This window comes from Leptinotarsa decemlineata, unplaced genomic scaffold (genome assembly GCF_025532065.1).
Source record: "Leptinotarsa decemlineata unplaced genomic scaffold, Ldec_3_MD MMD2_P_RNA_scaffold_7, whole genome shotgun sequence".
Taxonomy (NCBI): domain Eukaryota; kingdom Metazoa; phylum Arthropoda; class Insecta; order Coleoptera; family Chrysomelidae; genus Leptinotarsa; species Leptinotarsa decemlineata.
In genome coordinates, this window is record NW_027412534.1 from 246,236 (window position 1) to 260,327 (window position 14,092).

The 14,092-nt window shown below is 37.6% G+C and overlaps 2 protein-coding genes across 6 annotated transcripts in view; one reads left to right on the forward strand and one right to left on the reverse strand.

Moving 5' to 3' along the window:
- Pfrx (6-phosphofructo-2-kinase/fructose-2,6-biphosphatase) overlaps nucleotides 1–2,838 on the forward strand; it is an 83,885-nt gene extending 81,047 nt beyond the window's left edge. For all 5 annotated transcript variants that reach the window (XM_074170143.1, XM_074170148.1, XM_074170145.1 and 2 more), the window contains exon 7: nucleotides 2,541–2,838. In XM_074170143.1, the coding sequence (XP_074026244.1) occupies nucleotides 2,541–2,600 (60 nt within the window). In that variant the 3' untranslated portion in view covers nucleotides 2,601–2,838. The remainder of the gene's footprint in view (nucleotides 1–2,540) is intronic.
- A 105-nt stretch (nucleotides 2,839–2,943) lies between these two features.
- The window catches only part of LOC111515717 (DBF4-CDC7 kinase regulatory subunit chiffon), a 31,032-nt gene continuing 19,883 nt past the window's right edge, over nucleotides 2,944–14,092 (reverse strand). Inside the window, exons 4-5 of the mRNA XM_074170142.1 lie at nucleotides 10,933–11,183; nucleotides 2,944–4,518 (exon numbers count right to left, since the gene is read on the reverse strand). Coding sequence (XP_074026243.1) covers nucleotides 3,026–4,518; nucleotides 10,933–11,183 — 1,744 coding nt within the window. The 3' untranslated portion in view covers nucleotides 2,944–3,025. The remainder of the gene's footprint in view (nucleotides 4,519–10,932; nucleotides 11,184–14,092) is intronic.

Sequence of the window (14,092 nt, forward strand, 5' to 3'; positions counted from 1 at the left end):
TTGTTTGTATTATATTGTCAATAATATTTTTAGTTTTTCAGACAATAAAGAATCTCAAGAATCAACTTTCATGCATAAAAACAATTGTGTTTTGGATTGTAACTTTACGATATTTTCATTTGAATATTTTAAAATTTCTCAAATCATCCTTACAGAAGTAGTTTCAAGTTTATTGTTAATTTCCTTTGTTGCAATTTTGAAGTCGAGTATACAGTGCATTTCTTTAATACCCCCACCTTTTATTTTTTCAACGGGTCAACTCAAAAAATTGAAATTTGGGATAATGGAATTAATGCATGAATACTTTATTTTGAAGCAAAATTGACTGATGAAACTTTCAAGATGGCGACTGGGCGCCATCTTCAGGTTAATTTCAATATTGTAACTTTTCCAGTGCTTGTGAAAAAAATTGTTATACAAATTTTATGTACCCCCTTTAAGAGGCTGTATCTTAACAAGGGATGCTCCAATGAAGTTTCTTTATATGAAAGATCCTATCTTTTTTTCGATGAGAAATCACCTTAAATGTTTTACACTTTTTCAGTTACACCCTGTATATTAGACAATGGAAGTCCGAACTAGTGAAATTCATTGACTTCATATTCTAGGGTTGTCAAGTATTCGTTAGGAGCTTCAAAAAGATGTGTCACAAGACCTCCTTTCCATTTAATTATTTTTCCAGATGGCGCCCAGTAGCTATCTTAAAAGTGTCATCTGTCATGGGCTCAAATTAATAGAAACATGGTGTAAGGAACAGTCACTATCGATCAATCCCAAGAAGACTGAGATGGTCCTTTTCACCAGGAAAAGAAGTTTAACAGGCTTAAAACCTCCCGAAATCTTCAAAAGCAAACTAAACTTCTCTGAAGAGGTGAAATACCTTGGTACTATCCTCGACAAGAAGCTAACATGGAACTCTCATCTACAGAGTAGAGCAAAAAGAGCATACGTGGCTTATGAGCAATGTCGGAGGACAGTGGGACGCGCATGGGGTCTTTCACCCCGTGTGGTCACCTGGATCTACACTGCAACATCTATGTTAACGTATGGAGCCATTGCATGGGGACCGAAAGTTGTACAAGCAACGGCCATCCAAAAATTATATCAAATACAGCGACTGGCTTGTTTAAACATCACAGGAGCCATGAGAACAACACCAACCGCGGCAATGGAATTAATCACGAGTCTGACCCCCTGGATCTGTACGTTAGGTAGGTTGCGTTAATGGCCATGGTACGATTGCGCACGGCTGGTGTGAACCTCGAAGTAGGAATGGGTCAATTGAGGCTGGGCCTATGGCGGAAAGCGCTCACTGCGCAACCTCTGCTGCAGGCAACAAGTGATGCAATTGAACCCAGGTTTGTGTTTGATAAACCCTACAAAATATAAATTAGGCAGAACACAGAGTCAGATACTACAAATGCAATACGGATTTATACAGATGGCTCAAAAACCAAAGAAGGCTCAGGATGTGGAGTGTACTCCAGGTTACTGAGCCTAAGGATTAAGTGGGGAATGGGAAGAAATACCAGCGTGGTACAAACAGAACTGGCTGGTATCTCAATCGCCACAAAAGAAGTAACCAAGAAATGAATTTCTGGCAAAAACATAATCTGCAGTGATAGCAGATAAGCACTATTAGCCTTGAACAGACAGTGTGTTACCTCAGGGCTAGTACTAGAGTGCCACCAAGATTCAGCCAAAGCCTCGGTAGATAATAACATTATCCTGAGGTGGGTTAAAGGCAACGACAGGAGTAAAGATAATCGCATTGCCGACTCTTTAACCAAGGAAGCGGCTGGACTAAGAATTTTAGGACCCAGTGGCACCTACGGCCTGATGACAATTGCGGAACTAGTCAAATGTTACACCCATGCTCAATCCTTAAAGAGATGGGATGAAATCAAAGGATGTAATCTTGCAAAGATCACCTTGGGCGACCCTGGGAAGCTGGCGCCGAAGAAATATCTGGCGATGACCAGGAAAAATCTACGCCTTACAGTAGGATTTCTGACTGGCCACTGTCAACTGAGGAAACAGCTACATAATATGGGGCTAGTGGACACACCTCTATGCAGGATGTGTGAACAGGAAGATGAGACTGCCAGGCATGTCCTGTGCGAGTGCCCGGAGTTATCGTCAATAAGAGAGTGTGTGTTCGGCCTACACCTGCCGATATAAAGGAGATGTCTCCCAGCGACCTGTCCACCTTCCTGGAAAGGACAGGTTGGACGATGATCTAGGAGGGCAACTCCTCGGGAGGATGTACAATGGGTCACATGTGGCCTGAGTGCGAGGGCTTACACTCACCCTCCCTACTCTACAGATACAGAAAGCATTCATGCATTAATTCCATTATCCCAAATTTCAATTTTTCGAGTTGACCCGTTGAAAAAATAAAAGGGGGGGGGGGCATTAAAGAAATGCACTGTACGATAAAATGAGTAGTTTGAAATATAGTTTTAAGATGGACTAACGTATACGTGACCTTGCTATTGGCAGCTGTAGAATATATTTATTGAAAATGCAATATTTTCAAGGTTCCCGGAGAGTTGGAAGAAAAGTTCATCACGAGAAATAAACCTAACCTCAATTCTTAGGACGAAACCGAAGATTGGCCGAATGTTGGGTGCCTAAACTTTATTATATTGATCTTCAGCGATGTGATATTATCACCTACGGTTTCAGTATTCATGACTAGAATCGAGGTGAACATACTAAAAATATATATTTCAAGGGATACCACATACTGTCACGTTATATTCCTTCGTCAAGATATAATTGTTTTGCTGTGCTAATATAAGTGTAAATATCCAATAAAAACTATTATATTTTCAAGGTCTGTATTTATTCACTTCTCATATTCTTTTCTTCGACTCCAATAAATCAATCGTGGAGAAAACAAGAATACTCGTCATTTCTTGCTACACATAAACTAATATATCCTGGTATAAAATAGAATATAATCTGTATAAATTAACTATGAATTAATAAAAAAAAATAAATTACATCTTTTTACATCTCCCTAGCTTTCTCTATACCACCTCCCCCTCGGTTTCCTCAACACTTTAGGAGATTTCGGCGAGCCCGGCATACGCCTCTGCGGCCTGTTAGTTCGCTTAGGTAAATCTTTTTTCCTAACAAGGTTCCGACTATCGAGTTTTTGAACACAAACGTACGGTTGAAACTGCAACCTATCACTAGCGATGGTTTGAGTCGGAACCTTGCTTCGATCTACCCTGTCAACATCACAGTTTTTCTTGTTCACCACTTTTTCAAGTTCTACACTATCGCTTTTTTTAATACTATCAGTCGGTCGGAGCTCTTCTTCACACATTTCCTCGTCCCAGTCATTATTTACACTCTCAGAGTCAACTGTGCTTCCATCATTCTCATTGTTATTGCTTTCTTCTTTTTCTTTGCTGTGGCCTCTTCTGGATTGCCGTTTGTTTTTATTCGGCCAGCCCGTTTTATTCATTTTCTTTCTCCGCCCAGGTTTACGCCCGGGCGTGCCATTGAAAAACCTCCTACAACTGTTCTCGGTTTCTTTGGATTTGCCTTCTTCGTACAACATCATGATGTCGGCCAGGGTGGTCTTGCAGTTGTGGAAATCAATCGAACTGTCTTCCACATTTTCTATCTTGTAGCGTTCTGAATCTTCATCTACTGCAGTGTCCAGCTCCTCATCAATTTGACGTGCAATCGAAAAGTAATCTATCTTCGGTTTATACTTCCTAGGTGTTTTGGATTTCACAGGAACAGCTGATTTACCTTTCAACACTGGCGCGGAAACAGGCTGTGATGCATTTTCTGGTTCAGGTTCCGCTTTAGGTTCAGGTTCCGCTTTAGGTACACGTTCCGCTTTAGGTATACGTTCCGCTTTAGGTTCAGGTTCCGCTTTAGGTTCAGGTTGCGCTTTAGGTACACGTTCCGCTCTAGGTTCAGGTTCCGCTCTAGGTTCAGGTTCCGCTTTAGGTTCAGGTTCCGCTCTAGGTTCAGGTTCCGCTTTAGGTACACGTTCCGCTCTAGGCTCAGGTTCCGCTTTAGGCAATTCCAAAGCAACTTCTTCAGGGATAGCGGGCAAACCCTGACCCGATTCTTCTGCAATATTATCTTTAGCCCGCTTCCGCCTGTTGTGTATCAAACTACTCAAGATGGCTAGAGTAGAAGCATGTTGTCTAGGTGACTTTCGAGGTCTCTTGCCAGGACTCGTTCTTGGTCCAGTTGCACCGAGTGACCCTCTACTTCTTGATTTCGTGTCTGCCGAGTCTCCTTCCGTGCTGCACATCGAGCTCACCGTAGTCGCACTCATTTTGCTATCTTCATCCATGTCTGGGGCGTAAGTGGAAGGCGGAGAAGAAACCGGAGAATGTTCTGGTGAAGAACATCTGGAACCTGGGCCTGATAAAGGCTCTTTTAAACACTTCAAGATTTGGTTGTAGTGATGAATGCAACATCTTGGATCCAGCGCTGGAATCGATGGTATTTGATAGGGTAGTATGAAAGGGTCCCAAAAATCTGAAAAATGAAATTTGAATTGAAGTATTTGCATAATGATATGAGATGTAATATACTGTCAAAGAAAATCATAGCATACAAACTAGGTCTAGTTGTTGGTGAATATAACTACAATGAAATAATGAACTGGATGAGACTACTCAGTCTAAGTGATTGCAGGACTATGATACCTTTTCAAAAATAATCTCTGGCATTTTATTAGCCATAAAAAATACAATAGTATTATAAGGTTTTGTCAAATATTATATATCATAAGAATACCGTAAAAACACTAAATGAATAAATAAAAAATAAACAAATAAGGAAATGAGATGTGAACAATTTCAATATAAATATCACTGTCTACGTTGATTGTAAATTCAAAATATTAGTTGGTATTGAAGTCAAATGATAAGAATTCATCGATACTATAAAAAGCGTTTTCCAAGTAAATATTCTTCATATAATTTGTAAACGATGCTGTATTCTAGTTTTTTATATCTTCTGGTAGTTTGTTAAATGAAATAGGACCATAATAATTTTTCAAATAATATTCGACTCTCTGGAAGTTATTTCTATTATACCATTAAATGTTCTGAATAGACAAACCAGACAAATACACTTATTCGTTGTACTACATCACTCAAACAACTATGATTTTTATGCACCCATCTCAAATACACACATCGGAAAAGTCTAGGGATATTTTTAAAAATGGCAATAATTTTTTTTAGATCGCTTTAGGGAAAAAAAGTTGACGGGTGATTATTAAACGAATGTAACTTACAACTAAATTTATTTAACGGTCAAAAATACTGACGGCGCATATAAGCAAATCTAAAAAAAAAATATGGCTCTTCTTTGGCACCCCGAAAAAAAATCATAATACAAAAAAAATTGTAATCAGTGCAAAGTATGGCCTCCACGCTGGTTTATTACGGCCCTACATCTATCGTGCATCGACAAAATGAGATTGTCAATGTCTTGTTGAGGCACATTTGCCCATCCAGCGATTAAAAGCTCTCTCAATTGAAACGTTGTGTGAATGTTACCCATATGCGGAGTGATTCTTCGTTGAAGCATGTCCCACACATGCTCGATGGGATTCAGGTCCGGTGATTGTGCTGGCCATGGCAATACATCAACTCCTTCGTTGGTGAGCCAGTCAGTCACTAGACGCGCGACATGTGGACGAGCATTATCGTGCATTAGGTGGAAGTTTTCACCAACAGCACCAGCAAACGGACGGACGATAGGTAGAAGAATGGTGTCGAGGTACTGTCGAGCTGTGAGGGAGCGATTTGGAAAAACGAGATCGGTTCTGCCGCCGATCATGATTCCGCCTCATAGCATTACTGTACCACCTCTGTATGTCTGGACTTCCTGGACGTGTCTCAAACGTTCATTATTTCCAGGTCGTCTCCACAGTCTTACTCGACGAGAATCTGGATGAAATCCAAATCTGGATTCGTCTGTAAACAAAACTGTGGCCCAATCATTTGTATCCCAGTTTTGATGTTCTTGACACCACTCTAATCTTCTACCGCGATTTCCTCTCGACAAAGGTGGACATCTAAGTGGCCTTCTGTTGTGGAGATCTGCTTCATGCAGTCGATTTCTGACAGTATCACGACCAATGGTGCGTCTGCTGCAACACGTTAACCAACTCAGGTGCTGTGATTGTCGGTTGTCTTCTTGCGGTTAAGACCAAAAATCGGTTTTGAACTGCAGTTGTAGCGCGTCCTCGCCCTGGATGTTATTCGGCTGGACTGCCAGTTTCACGGAAACGCCGCCACAATCGACTGATAACACTTTGGGAGACCCCCAAACGAAGAGCTACATCATTTTGTCGCATGCCACCTTGAAGAAGCCCTACAGCTCTATTCATCTCAGCCAATGGTAAGTGATGGCGTTCCATGTTAAATCACAATATTTCCAGTTTAACTGCTGAGCAAGAACTGCATAGAATGTACAAACTCGACACTTTCAGATTATTCATTTTAGCCGATAACCTACAGTTTGTAAAAAACTTGATAAAAGATTAGTTACCGTTTTTGCAGGCTTTGTTCAACCCATAGACCAAGTGGCACCCACGGCCTGATGACATCGACAATTGCGGAACTAGTCAAATGTTACACCCATGCTCAATCTTTAAAGAGATGGGATGAAATCAAAGGATGTAATCTTGCCAGGATCACCTTGGGCGACCCTGGGAAGCTGGCGCCGAAGAAATATCTGGCGATGACCAGGAAAAATCTACGCCTTACAGTAGGATTTCTGACTGGCCACTGTCAGCTAAGGAAACACCTACATAATATGGGGCTAGTGGACACACCTCTATGCAGGATGTGTGAAAGGGAAGACGAGACTGTCAGGCATGTCCTATGCGAGTGCCCGGAGTTATCGTCAATAAGAGAGTGTGTGTTCGGCCTACACCTGCCGATATAAAGGAGATGTCTCCCAGCGACCTGTCCACCTTCCTGGAAAGGACAGGATGGACGACGACCTAGGAGGACAACTCCTCGGGAGGATGTACAATGGGTCACATGTGGCCTAAGTGCGTGGGCTTACACTCACCCTCCCTACTCTACAGATACAGATGCAGGCTTTGTTCAACCCATAGAAATCTACAGGGTGGTCGAGTGTACCAAATTAATCGAAATTAAACGACCTCATGCATTTATTTTTATGATATTTAGTGTGTTATAAAAATATCCCTAGACTTTTCCGATGTATGTATGTTGTGATTGGGAAATTTATATTGTAATAATATTGATTTCCTTTGCGAAAATCCCAATATTTTTAAAAAACAAGTAGCTAGATTGTTGTTTAATTGATATTTATTTATAATTATAACAACAATAATAAGTTTGAAGGTGGTGACAATGTTTCGTGGTGTATTTCATAAGTCCGGACTTCCATTGTCTAATATAATATTAATTGATTTGACAACCCTGAAAAAAATTAAAAAGATGAACCAAAAATAACAATACTATTAAACAAAAAACTGAAATTACAAAGAAATAACATTCAAGCAAAAAAATTAAAATCGAAATATTAATAAAAGCTGAAAATTAAAAAATATTATTAACAAGAAATGAAAAAATTAAAATTAAAAGATTTCAAACCAAGTTATGTCCAACAACGCATTTAGTCAAGCTAGCGTAGAGATACGGAACATGGTCATCTCCCGCTAAAACCAATGAAGCGGAAAGAGGGAATAGGTGAAAGCACTCGAATGACCTATAAATAGTCATCTCTCGGAGGAATAAGTCTAGTTATCACCCGAAGACGATTGTGGATACTAACAATCGAAACGTCGTGACATAACTTGGTTTGAAATCTTTTAATTTTAATTTTTTCATTTCTTGTTGATAATATTTTTAGTTTTCAGCTTTTATTAATATTTAAATTTTTTATTTGTTTGGTTGTTGCTTGTATGTTATTTCTTTGTAATTTCAGTTTTTTGTTTAATAAAATTGTTATTTTCAGTTAATCTTTTTAATTTTTTCAGGGTCGTCAAATCAAGTTATATTATATCAGACAATGAAAGTCCGGACTGATGAAACAATAATAATTTTATTCATGACATTTTATGATATATACATCGGAAATAATGAACAAACTTCTAAATAAACTAATAATAACCTTGAGAAGTAAAACTTGCGTCAAGTTAAGTTATGAAAAAAGATACATCTTCCTAAATACAATTTCACATATATGCATATACAAAGTACATGAACATATGTGAATAAAAGAAAAAAGGATAAAGGAAAAAAAAATAACAAATGAATACATAAATTTAAAATATGTGCTTAATAACAATATATAAATGAAATAAAATTATTCAGAAATATAGTTGATGAAATGTATACCATGATTTATTGAAATTCATTATATCATGGAAAAAATCGTGAAGTCCTATTAGCCATTCTTTAATTTTATTTTTATATAAAAAAAAAGATTTGGAATTATTTATATAATGATGCAGCTTATCAAATATATAAGGAATTATATACATGTAATTTAGTGGCAATGTTGTAAAATTAAAATTTTATTTTATTAACGTTATTTTATGTTTATATATTTTAGATTTTTTATTAAAACAACGATAAAAATAAAATAAAAACAACAATAAAAATCAATTGGCGCTCCGGGGCGATTTCATTGATTCCAGTGCGCATTTGCTTTTTCAGCTGCAGGAAAACCCGGAAAAACCTGCAGCACCACATCATCTGAAGATATTGATCTAACAATGTCCTCTCTCATATAAAACAAAATGTAGGATGTCTCCAGAGGCTCCAATAAATTCAATGCATCGCCAGAACAAAAATATCAGATATTCTGATATTTTTGTAATTTCTTAAATGTATTGGGGTAAAAAATATTACTGGAGTTTTATCCCAACACCAAACCGTTTCTTTCAACACCTCGACACGTGTTTCGATCACCAAGTGATCAACTCCAAGACGAACATCAAACTAGTTTAGTTTAAGATATAAGGATCACTTAGCACACCTAAAATATGGAAGACCAGAAAAATCATCAGTCGCCCATCATATTGTTGTAAATCATGCCCGAAAAAAATTAACGCCGGCCGCCACTGGTAACCATAAACCAAACGTGACGTAGCTAAGAGCGCGCGAATGTACGATGATTCCCCGCCACTCTAGAGGCAGCGAGAATAATGCTAAGTACCGATTTCGACTGAATTTCTGCGAAATTTTCAAGTGATTTCGATTACAATATTTAAAGGCCAGCCACAAAGATCGACACAGTCAAGTGGACGTTACAGTGCGGTACGCGAAGTGATCTAGTAAGGCAATAGACATTCAAATACTAGTTGAAGTTTTACTTGAAGTATTAAAAGTGAAATCAAGTAAAATTTGATTATTCAGTGTATTCAGTTATTGGTCAACCCACAGGGAAAAACGTAACAATATTTTGCAACAAAACTAGTCCATAGACATTCATTCATTAAGATAAGTTAGACAAGTTAACAACAACGGGCATTTAGATGCCTATGAGAGTGTAGAAATAAGTGAACATAATGTTACGTTTTTCCTCGTGGGTTGACCAATTATTTTCTACACTGAATAATCAAACTTAACTTTATTTCACTTTAAATACAACAAACACTTCAACTACCATTTTGAATGTCTATTGCCTTACTAAATCATTTCGCTACCGCACTGTAACGTCCACTTGACTGTGTCGATATCTTTGTGGCTGGCCTTTAAATATTGTAATCGAAATCACTAGAAAATTTCGCCGAAATTCCGTCGAAATCGGTACTTAGCATTATTCTCGCTGCCTCTAGAGTGGCGGGGAATCATCGTACATTCGCGCGCTCTTAGCTACGTCACGTTTGGTTTATGGTTACCAGTGGCGGCCGGCGTTGATTTTTTTCGGGCATGATTTACAACAATATGATGGGCGACTGCTGATTTTTCTGGTCTTCCATAGTTTAGGTGTGCTAAGTGTTCCTTATATCTCAAACTGAACTAGTTTAATGTTCGTCTTGGAGATGATCACTTGGTGATTCGATATAAAAAGGCTAGACGCGAGCGGCTAGCGTTTTTATATCGAATGCCCCAGAAATTTCGCCGAAGTTCCGTCGAAATCGGTAGCATTATTCTCGCTACTTCTAGAGTGGCGGGGAATCATCGTACATTTGCGCGTTCTTAGCCACGTCACCATTGGTTTATGGCTACCAGTGGCGGCCGGCGTTATTTTCTATAGGGCATGATTTACAAAAATAGTTAATGGTTTGGTGTTGGGAAAAAACTCCAGTAATATTCATTACTACACCAAAGGTTCCAAATAGTGCATCACATGTATTGGGGTAACCTGTTTATAAATATAAAATATAAATAAATATTAAAACAGAACAATAACCGAATCTAAAACTGATAAATAAATAGGCGCAAAGCTAGAACAAATGCTCAAAATGACCTTCATATGTGATACAAGATTCAACTCTTCGCTTAATTGATTGTCATATTTGTGCAAATATTCCTAGTTTAATTCTTATTGTCGCGGGGCCGGCTACGATTTGCTTCCTTGGGTCATGACACTTTTGACGGGAGTGGAATGAACTAACGACTCAAGAAAATACCAAATGCAAAAACCTAGAGGATTCAAATCCGGCGATCGAGCCAGCCAATGTACCGTACTACCGTACTAACATACAGTAATGCTAAAATGGGCTGGTGCATCATGATGCATGAACCGAAAGTGTTGTAGCAGCTGTACAGGAATTTTTTCAAGAAGAACAGGGAAGAGATTCGTCTCTGCGTCGTCTGTTAACCGTTTTGAGAAAAAAAAATTAATATTGTCAGTTCTAATAATATAAATTGTTAATGAAAACTTTGCACTATTCAATGTGTGACAGAAATATAATAATAAACATATTTCATAACAACAAATACTTACAATCACTAAAAACTCTATATGTCTGTTCTCCTTTATCCAGCCTTTGGAACGCACTATACCAGGGTGAATTTGAAGGAACTTTCTCGAAAGAAAATGTATAGTTATCTAATTTGACCTTGGCATTCCTACTATATTTCATCTTCTTCTCTTCTGGCTCCTCAATTTTCGTAACTTCTCTTTTGGGGGAACAATCTCCATTGTGTTTCAGTGATTTTATCATAGGCGGTAAATAAGATCCGTGATATCTCAACCTAAAAGAGTTTTAAGATTAGGACGATGAAGATGAAGAATGTGGGTATGAAGTTAATGAAGTTAAAATCAATTCCAATTGAAATTTATGTGCATAAACATAAAAAACAACATAAAATAAACATTTCATGTTTATTTTATATTATTGAACATCAATAATTAAAAAAAATTCCACAAGATTTAGAGGCCAAATATAAAAATCACATAAATGGACTTGATCAATTAACTAGAAAACCTAAAAATGAACAGTATCATAAAAAAAATTGAAGAGGGACTACAAAAAACTCTGGAATGGAAACCCACATTCAAGAAAAGTACTCGAATGACCCATAAAAATAGTCATCTCTCAAAGGAATTAGTCCAGTCATCATCCGAAGGCGATTGTAGATACTAACAATCGAAAAGTCATGGAGTAACTTGTCTTGGAAACTCTTAATTTTTTTACACGCTTTATATTAGCTTCACTTGTATGTATGTATGTTTGTTTGTAACTCTCAAGCTCGGGATCTGTATTTGACAGATTTATCGACATTATTGCTTGATCTATTCGCGGGCAGAGTGCGCTGTATGTAACCTCCTTGATAGGTTGTTCAATAGAAAATCAAAATAAAAAATGGATTTCAAGAATTATAAGGAAAGTCATCCTCGTTTCTTTCAGGCTTGGAGTCCAGCTCCCCTACCCTTTCGGCTGATTATTATTGGTTTCGAGAAGGACCAATGGGTTCATAACTGATGGTATGACGGCATGAAGTCCTCAGACATCAGTGCCGCCCTTCACGGGATACCCCTACCTGGCTGCGGTGGGATGGATGAGAAAGTTGTTCATCCGTTAACGGGGGACATGAGGGCCTCATTCGACAGAGTGTCGGGGCTTTCTATATCGGGAGGGGTCGTCTACAGCATAATTTGTGGCTTCCTTAACTAACGGGTTTTCATGAGTTTCCGTACTTTCAAAAACTCTCTGATTCCTCGACTGAATGGACTGCCAAGTGTTAGCGAAATTTTGTACTACAGATGAAATATTTAGATATTTAAATATTTTCAATTACCTGTGATTTAATACAGAAAAAAGTTTTGAACGAAAAGAAAAAAAGCGTGTTTTTCAGTTTTTTAAAACTATATTTATTATTTCTTTGTTTAATTGTTCTATTTTTTACTTGTATTTTATTTCACTGTAATGTCATTTCAGGTTTTTTTCTTTCACTGTTTTTTTTGTGATTGTTATAATTGAAAATTAAAAACCTAATAACTGTTTACAAATTCAAAGTTGTACAATTGACTAGCAACTATTTATTGTGTGATGTTTTGATGTAAGTGTTTGTAAACCTCCTGGAGACCCATCAATATCTGCCTTTACCGTTACAGTTCTCTCGGGGTTACTCTGGGTTCTATATTAGATCCACTCTTATATATAATATATGTAAATGATTTTTATAGTGATCAGTTCGTTATGTAAGCTGATGACACATCTTTATTGATAACTCAGGAAAATATTAAAGCTACAGTTAATGAAGCATCTGATGAAATAAAAAGAACCCAAAAGTGGTTCTCAGACTCTTGTTAAATGAAAGAAAAACTGTGCTTTTACGTTTTAATCATTCAAGAACCACTCCAGATCACAGTTTACTAATAACGTCAAATGATGGATCAATTCAACAAGAGAAGACAACATTTTTGGGTTTGAAGATAACAGAAAATCTCAAATGGAACCTCAATATCCTATTGTATTTAACAACTACGCTGGAATGTTAATAGATCACTCTTATTAATGTACTACCATGCATACTTTCATTGTAACATTTCCTATGGTATTATAGCTTGGGGAGCATCCAGTGATTGTTCCAGAATACTCAAAATTCAAAAAAGAACCATAAGGTGTTACTAGAAGGACAAGTTGCAAACTTATTTTCCAAAATCTCAGAATATTGACTGTTACAAGTATATACATCTATCATGAGATATTAAAATATGTAAAATCGCACATAAGCAGTTATCCTACTATTAATGGTAATAAGAATTATAATACCAGAAATTCCCTACAGTTGGAAGTGCCAACACACAGACTAGTTGTATATGAATCAAGCCCCAGGCTTATGGCCACTAAATTGTTCAATAAACTTCCAAGTACAATAAAAAATCTGGCTCTAAAACAGTATAACTATCAAATCAAAGAGTTTTTCCTGGATAAATCCTATTGTAACGAATTGAAGAATTTACTGTCTCAAACAATTTTTTTTAACAACACAACTAATTTATATTCAACACTTAGCAACTAACGCTTAATTTATCTTCGCTGTTTGAATTCTTTGTTTACCGCTCGATTCACTTTCTGGACGGGAAGCAGGGCTTATATATCGGTAACGATCGTTCTAGATTTATCTAGTGGTCTCTGTACTCGCCTAGTATTTTCACGGCGAGTCAGACTGCTTCTTTGGCGGTGATGTCATGCGTTTGCTGGCTGAGATATTGGTCAGGGCCGGCTTCAAATTCGTTACACTATTATTCTATCAATGAATATATGGATGACAAGTGAACCCCTATTTTCCCCTTGGGGGTGCAAATTCGCGATTCCATTTCTTGATGTTTATTTGCGCTATACAAAGAACCTACCTGCATATTTCAAGATTCTAGGTTCAGTAGCTTTGGATGTACATTAATGTAAGAGCGGGCAACACCTAGTAATTTATATTTTTACTTTAAAAATACAGATATGCCAACTGCACTATGTAATGAATAGGTTCGAGAATCAAATTATGTTACCTATAAAGAATTGTCACAAAAACTAACACAACCGTCAACGACATCTGCCCGCGTTCGGGTCGCGTTCTCGGCGATGGCGCTTCATTGCTTAAACCGCTCCTCTACCCCCGCGCAGGAAAGAGTAACAAACATACATACTTTCATCCATCCT